The 7,986-nt window shown below is 39.0% G+C and overlaps 1 gene segment (V, D, J or C); it reads left to right on the forward strand.

The window, feature by feature from the left end:
• Positions 1-6,354: 6,354 nt before the first annotated feature.
• Positions 6,355-7,263, forward strand: LOC104871753. The segment is given in 2 exon segments: positions 6,355-6,466; positions 6,908-7,263. Coding segments are annotated over 2 exon segments (336 nt in total).
• The last annotated feature ends 723 nt before the right edge of the window (positions 7,264-7,986 follow it).

Below are 7,986 nucleotides of genomic sequence, written 5' to 3' on the forward strand. Positions count from 1 at the left end.
GGAAAAGAGTTTAACACAGAGATAATGAGGAATATAGAGTCTCAAATAGTCTTAATGAGAAAAGAGCCTCTTCCTGATCCATCATAGTCACAATCCCAGAAGTCCAACATAAGAACAGAATCTTAAAAGTTGTTAAGGAAAAGCAACAAATCACTTATAAAGATAAATTCATTAGAATGATCACTGACTTCTCACCACAAACCTTAAAGTCCAGGAGAGCTTAGAGTACAGTGTTTCAAACCCTAAAAGAAAAAAATCTTCCAGCTCAGACTGCTATGTACTGCAAATCTATCTTTCAAAATGGACAGAAAAATAAGATATTTTCTTGCTAAATAGCATACAAAAAAATTCATGACCACCAAACTAGCACTTTAATATATTCTCAAGTGTATCCTAGAAAGAGACAACGAACTTAACAGTACTGTAAGATCCAATATAATGCGTATTCTAGGCAGGACAAGAAATTAAGTAGAAGGAAAAGGAAGGGAATCAATAACAGGAAAATAATGTAATGACAGGAAAAAGTCAATACCTTTCAGTAATAATTGTCAATGTAATAATTCAGTAATAATTGTGAACGGTCTCAATTCCTCAGTGAAAAACTATAGATCAGCATAATAGATCAAGAAACAAAATCTAATGGTATGCTGTATACAAGAAACACATTTAACCCGAAAAAGAAATTCAAAGACTAAAAATCAAAGCATGGGAAATAATATTCCATGCAACTAAAACCTAAAAAAAAAAAAAAATCAGGAATAGCTGTCTGATTTTGAGAAAAGAGGTGTATAAGCCAAACTGATTAGAACAGGCAAAGAAAGTAACTATATACTGGTTAAGAGAACAGGAAGAGATAATTATAACATATATGCACTATTGCTTTTTGGCCTATTGGCTAAGATCAAACATAACATATATGCACCAAATGACTGAAATTCAACTTCAAAATACAAACACTATGGATGTAAAAGACCAGATAAACATCAATACAATTATAGTGGGTGATCTCAATATCCTACTGTCATAAACAGACAGGTCAACTAGACAAAATATTAGCAAAGACATATCAAAGCTGAATCACACCTTTGAACAAATGGATTTAGTAGATATTACAGTGTTCCACCCAATGACAACAAAATGCACATTGTTCTCAGAAATACACAGAACTTTCTCTAAAATACACCACATACTTGCCAATAAAGCATACTTAAATAAACACAAAGAAAATTATCTCATGCATATGATCATATCATAGCACAATAAAACTGAAAAATCAATGACAAAAGAAACCATAGAAATTACACAAATGTATGGAAATTAAGACATCGATGAGTCACAGAGAAAATCAAGGAAGAAATAAGATAGTTCCTAGAATTAAATGACAATACCACTAAACATGCTGGAACTTATGGGACACAGTGAAAATAGTCCTAAGAGGGATTTTATAGCTGAGAATGCCCACATCAGAAAAAGAGTGAACTCAAATAAATAAACTAATGATGCACCTCAAGATTCTAGGAAAACAAGAATAGTCCAAATCCAAAGCTAGTACAAGGAAGGAAATTATAAAGAGCAGAATTTAATGAAATTGAGACTAAAAAAATACAAAAAATGAACAAATTGAAGAGTTGGTTCTTTGTTTCTTTTCCTCATAGAATTTATTGGTACTTTTAAAGTACACAGTACAGTTACATTTATCATTGGGATCTTGTACCTTTACATGACAGATCTTGGATCTCATTTTTTTCCCCATCCCCCTGCCCTCCCTTCACCCTCTCCACCCTCCCCTATTTACAAAGACTTTGTTTCCATTTTTTTCTTTCTCATGCTTTTTCTTTCCCCTTCTTTCCTTTTCCCTACCCTTCCCACTTCCCCTACACCTTTAGCCCTTTTCTTCCAATTTCACATTGTCAGTTTGTTCTTCATTTCCTTTTTGGTGTTTCTATATTTCCTTTTTATTTGCATGCACTATTGTATTTGGTACCGGGGATTGAACTTGGGTCCTTGCTGCATGCAATTTTGTTAAGGGTCTTAAGCCTTTGTGCACAGTTGACAATAAGACATATTATGTTTGTTCCTGTCATTCAGCAAGGATTGGAAGTGCAGATCTTTTGTGGTTCATGAGCATGATGATTCAGGTAGGTCAGTAGAATGTACAGGTTCCTAATACTTACATTGATGGCCTTGTCTCTACTGACTTGTACATTTTTTTCAGGAAGCCTGGTGAACATGGACAAGTGAGATTGGTTGTAATTTTCTTGTTCTGTGGCATCACTTTCAGGTTTTGTGTCATGACTTTACATTTGACATGATTTTTTCCTCCCTCCTCCAGGCTTGATGTTTTCTGGCTTCTGTACTTGAATATCTCCTTCATGTCAGCTGGCAAATGACTGTGGATCAAATAGGGCCACTGATGTTTTGTATCTACTGAGAAACAAACTTCCAACCTATAAACCAGTGTGTGTGTGTGTGGGGGGGGCACAAACCATATCAAATCAACAGCAAAAGGAGAACGTCGGTGTGCTTGTAGGAAGCAAATTCACCTTTCCCCTGCAGTTGTGTCCTGCTCAGACTTTGTACAGCTTGGATGATGTCCACCTACACCTAAGGCAGATCTTTACTCAGTCTACTGATTCAAAAGCTAATGTTGGGGCCGGGGATTTAGCTCAGTGGTCCCTCCAACTGCCTCTCAAGTACAAGGACCTGAGTTCGATCCCTGGTACAAAAAAAAAAAAAAGCTGTCTAGGTCTTCCTTACAGAGTTGAGTTGTCCTGTAGAATTAACTACTGCAACAATGAAACATAGAAATAGCCCAATATATTAGTTTGCCTGGCTTGCCACAGCAGAGTGTCACGGGCTGTAGTTTAAGCAATAGATACATATTACCACACAATTAAAATTAAGGTGTTGTCAAGTTGTCTCTCTCAGGACTGAGAAGGAAGGATCTGTTCCCACCGTCTCTACTTGGCTTGCAGATGGTTTTCTTCTTACGTTTCTTCAAAGTTGTCCTCTATGCGGGTCTATTTCTGTGTCCAAATTTGACTTTTATAAGAACACCAGTCTTATTAAATCAGGGCCAAACCAAATAACTCCATTTTAAACTTGATTATCCCTGTAAAAACTACCTGCAAATAAGTCACATTCTGAGGCACTAGGGGTTAAAATTCTAACACATTGCTGTTTGGTGGTGGTGAGAACACAATGCAGCCTGTAACACACCACTACCATGAAAGATGCTAGAAACTGAGGCATAGGAAACTTCCAGAGTTTCTTCCTCCAGTTGCTTGGTTTGAGCCCTACTCTCCTACTTGAAATACCAGGTGGCCACACAGAAACGTTAGGTTCCACCTGTTGTCCTGAAAAGTAAGGTCATTTTGGTTTCATGCTATTTCCCTCATTAAACATAGTTTTTATTTTAATAGAGCAGTTTAGCTTAGAAAACGCTTACTTATGCTCGTTTAAATGATCCTTATAATCTCTCTGAGAGATGAAGAAACTGTGCTGCTCAGAGGGTGGTCACACAGCTATTGAGTGCTGAGCATACAGTCCAGTTTGCCTGAGTCCTCACTCAGTGCTTTTTCCATTGCAGAGAGTATAATCCATGCTCCATAAAACCAAGCCACGCTACCTGCCACCACACTCAACAAAGAAACACACTACCTCTTTCCAGAGATTGTGGGGTTCTGGGACTCACTTGGGAAACATTTCTTCCGCCCAAGAGTTGTTACCACAGGAGGGCGCTGTTGCAATGAGTTGACTATGAAGTGTAACTAACCGGTCTTTCCTTTCTATGCAAGGTGTATTGTCAAATTCAACTTCCTCATGAACACTTCTTTTCTCCTCCCCTCTACCTGATCCCGAGGGCCAGCCCGTTATTTATTTCATACCTTGTGATACCTTATTTAAGTATTACTAGAAGTCATTAACATTTACTGTTTTTTTTTATGGGAAAATGGAAATTTTTTTTCATTCAGAATATTGTGCGCAAACCTTGATCTAAAGAAGAGGAGTCTTCCAAATATTTCCCAATGATTATTTTTCCATTTCCATGCTATATGGGCACAGAACTCAAACAACACACCACTTTTCCGTATTAATGTGGATATGTAGCATGTTTATTACAGCATTTGGCAGACTCAGTTAACAGAATGGTATCAATTGGATATGGCTCTTTTCCTGAATGCTTAGATTTTAAAAAATTTCTTTTTGTGTCACTGAGTCTGTACTGTAGTTCTTTTTTCAAAGTGTTATTAATACCTGTTTCCAGTATGTAATGATTACATTCATCCTGGGGAGTTGCTGCATGTACATAACGCCTTGATTCTTTTTACACTCTTTTAAATTTAAATTATTTTCAACTTATACATGAAACTTAACATGTTTATGGAGTTCCACGTGATGTGTTGATACCGGTATAAATTGTGTGATATTTAATTAGAACAAGGTAAAGATATCTCTTCAAACATTTATTATTTCTTTTTTGTTTTTTGTTTTTTTGGTACTGGGGATTGAACTCGGGTCCTTGCGCTTGGAAGGCAGGCCACCGAACCGCTGAGCTAAATCCCCGGCCCCATTTATTATTTCTTGATGGTGAAAATATTTTAAAACTTTTCCTTTAGCTTTTTGAAATATATTTTGTGTGTATTTTTTTTAGTTTCACATAAATGTTTACTTGTTTTTCTTCAGTTCATATAATTTTTTGCAGTTATCACACAGTTTAAAAATTCACCAACACACCAATAGTACAAAACTAAACAGTATTATAAGTTATTCCTCCCTCAGGAAAATAAAACATACTATGATTGTCAAAGCTAGATGTCAGCCTAAGTTTTAGAACAAAGGAAGAGAGGGAAACTAAGGAAAGGAAGAATCACTCACAATGACCACAAAAAGAAAATCCAAAAGTAAGTCCATTTTTCTCACAGACATTGAGTGTCTTCTCTAAATTAATAAAAGTTATTTTAACATAAACTGTATTTAAAAAAACTAGAAACTCTTCGAGTAACTAAAGGTAATGCTCCAAGGCCATTTTCACAGCTTTGTTTGCTTTAAATGCCATTACAGCCAAATTAACACACATTTGACCAAAAAATGTTTACTTGTTTATTAGTTTACATTTGTGATACATAGTGAACATAGTCATTTGAGGGATTACTACATACAGGTTGCTTCTCGATCTTTTCTACTTTCCTTTTTTCTCTCTTCCTTTTTGTCTCCCCTTGGCATAGATCCCTTTCCCATCGTCACGAAAATCTCCCGTTTCTTATCATTTTCCTCTTTAAATTATTTATACTTTCTCATACAGGAGAAACCACACGATATTGAACCATCTGCTTTATTTTACTCAACGTTATGATCTCTAGATACACACACTTTCCTACAAATGACTGCATCTGTCCTTCTTTATGGCTGAGTAATACATCTATATCACATTTTCTTTTTCCAGAAAATATGTATTTCTTAAAGAAAGAGTACACAAAATATTTTTTTAAAAAAAATCACAAACATATGGTATGTGACTGCTTTCTACTGGCTGTGGTACTTTGTATGTGGTTCAGATGAAAAGAAAGAGTGGGTGAAGAAATGAGAATTTATTATTGAACGGATGCCACAGGCTGACTGTAATATGTATATTATTGCCTCCATTTTGTAGATGAAGAAACAGGCCCAGAGGAGTGAGGTGCCCACAGTCCCTAGGTGACAGGGCTGAAATTGAGGTTCAGGCCTGTCTGACTTAGAATCTGTGCCTATTTTTGTTTGTCACCTCACTTCCCTCAGGATGGCTGTGTTTCTGTTTAAGATTTGTTAAATTGGGTCTGAGAAGCAGATGTCAGACGTGGACTTGGTTGGATCATAAGAGGACTGCAGGGTGGGTGGCTGCTTCATTCATACTTGTTTTGGAGTAAGATTATAATTCCTTGCTCCATGTTGACTACCTAGGGATTAGTGGAGCATTTCAGGCCTGAAGTACCAGGTCAGGTGGGTTTTGCCCAGGTTAGGGGTGTCCATGAGTCCATGAGTGTCAGACGACTATAGGAGATGACCTCCCTCTGTGGCCGTGCAAAGGGGATGGGGGCAAAAGAGCCTAACAGAACTGACCTTCTGTTAAATTTGCTCCATTCAGACCAAACCTCTAAGTGGGAAGACCTCAACAAAGCTCTAAAATGAAATTTGGGCTACTAGGTTCTCGTACTGGCAGTTTCTATCTCATCCTTCTTGGGAGATCAGCTGCATCTTGAAGGGAAACTGCACTCTGTGGAGCCGCTGCCTTGTGACTGGCTGTTCTTCTGGGGACAGTCCCAGGTGACAGCTGCTAGAGCGCAGCCATGGCAGTTGCTGCTGTGCTTTGGCCCTAGCTCTTCTCTTAGCTCAGGGCCAGACTCAGCAAGACAGCCTAGAACTTCAGCCTCATTATACCCCTGAAATATGAAGCGGGTGACAACAGTGACTGTGCTCCTGATTCTGGGTGAGTTATTTTGGACTAAGGAGAATTTGGATCTGGGCTTGAGGATGTTGAACAGAGATTTTTATCCAATTGTTCCTTATCCAAGATGTTGAGGGAAAGCTTTGAGTTGTATTTTTCTCCTGGCAGCTCCTGAGTGTTTAAATGAAGGGTATTTCAGGGTAGTAAAGTTACTCTTGACTACTGGTCTTGGGGTTCATCCATGGGAGGGAGAAAACAGAACTGCTAGCTCTGCATATGTAGTGCTGGGCCTCCCTGGAATACATATATAGAATATTTTTTTATATACCGGGACACAAATATAAATTGTGTGTGTAAGTGTATGGTGAGGAAGTTGGGTTTGGGGTGGATTCGACTGGGAGAGAGAGCTCTTGGGGAGCTGAGTGGGGCCTTGTGATCCACTTTGTCCCAGGACAGGCACCCGCATTGTGTTCACTCCGACAGGCACCGGGAGCCTTGCTGAGACCACTCAGCCCATCTCCACGGAGTCCTATGAGGGCCAAGAAGTGAACTTGACCTGTGACCACCCCGACATTGCTACAAATGAGTACATCTTCTGGTACCGACAGGTCCACCACCAGGGACCACACTTTGTTATTCAAGGGTATAAGACGAACGGGGCGAATGAAGTGGCGTCTCTGTTTATCCCTCAAGACAGGAAGTCCAGTACCCTGAGCCTGCGCCACGTTGCCCTGAGAGACACTGGTGTGTACTACTGCACTGTGGGCGGTGCACAGTGAGACATCTGGCCCTGCGCCTGTGCAGTATCCCTCTGTTGTGTGGCAGTCACACCTGGGAGAAGCCCCAAAGCAGCGCTTTCTAAAATTTTAGTTTTGCAAGGTGTTTGTAAAATAATTCTTGTACCACTTAAACATCTCCTGTGATTCATTTTTAAATAAATATTTCATTTATGTGGTGTAAATGTCTTTATTCAGTGCAATGCCTTTGTTCTACCATTGTCCCTTATCACTCAACTATGCAAAATGAGGTACTTGGTGGTTTTTGCACTCTTCCTGTTTAGAGTGCTGGAGTGCCTCATTTTGCACATAAACACACACATGCACACATACACACACTACACGTATGTTATATCGACATCACATGCAATGTGGAAAATATGTCTCCTTAGATTTTGAAAAAATTTCCTTGTCAGGTCCTTATTTATTAGACAGAAAATTTGAACATTTCTGTGGCCACATTCAGGTATTCGCAAGCTGGTTTCCACGTTTGGTTAGATCTCTTTGTTGCCTGTCTTTCTCCTTCCTTCTATCTCACTGCCCATTGGTGGATGATGTGAAAGGGATGAGGGTTGAGGAGACTGGGTTCCGATTGGAGCTATAAACTGTTTTGACCATATTTGAATCAGAAGCAGAATCTGGTCATTATTAATTTTCAGAGTTGCGTGTTGAGTCCTTAGCTGCTGGAATTTGGTAGTGGTCTTCTGGCTTTGCTAGGACCACGAGAGAGAGAGAGTGTGTGTGTGTGTGTGTGTGTGTGTGTGTGTGTGTGTGTGTGTGGCAGTC

Source organism: Fukomys damarensis, unplaced genomic scaffold (assembly GCF_012274545.1).
Source record: "Fukomys damarensis isolate Sample0158 unplaced genomic scaffold, DMR_v1.0_HiC HiC_scaffold_17, whole genome shotgun sequence".
Lineage (NCBI taxonomy): Eukaryota > Metazoa > Chordata > Mammalia > Rodentia > Bathyergidae > Fukomys > Fukomys damarensis.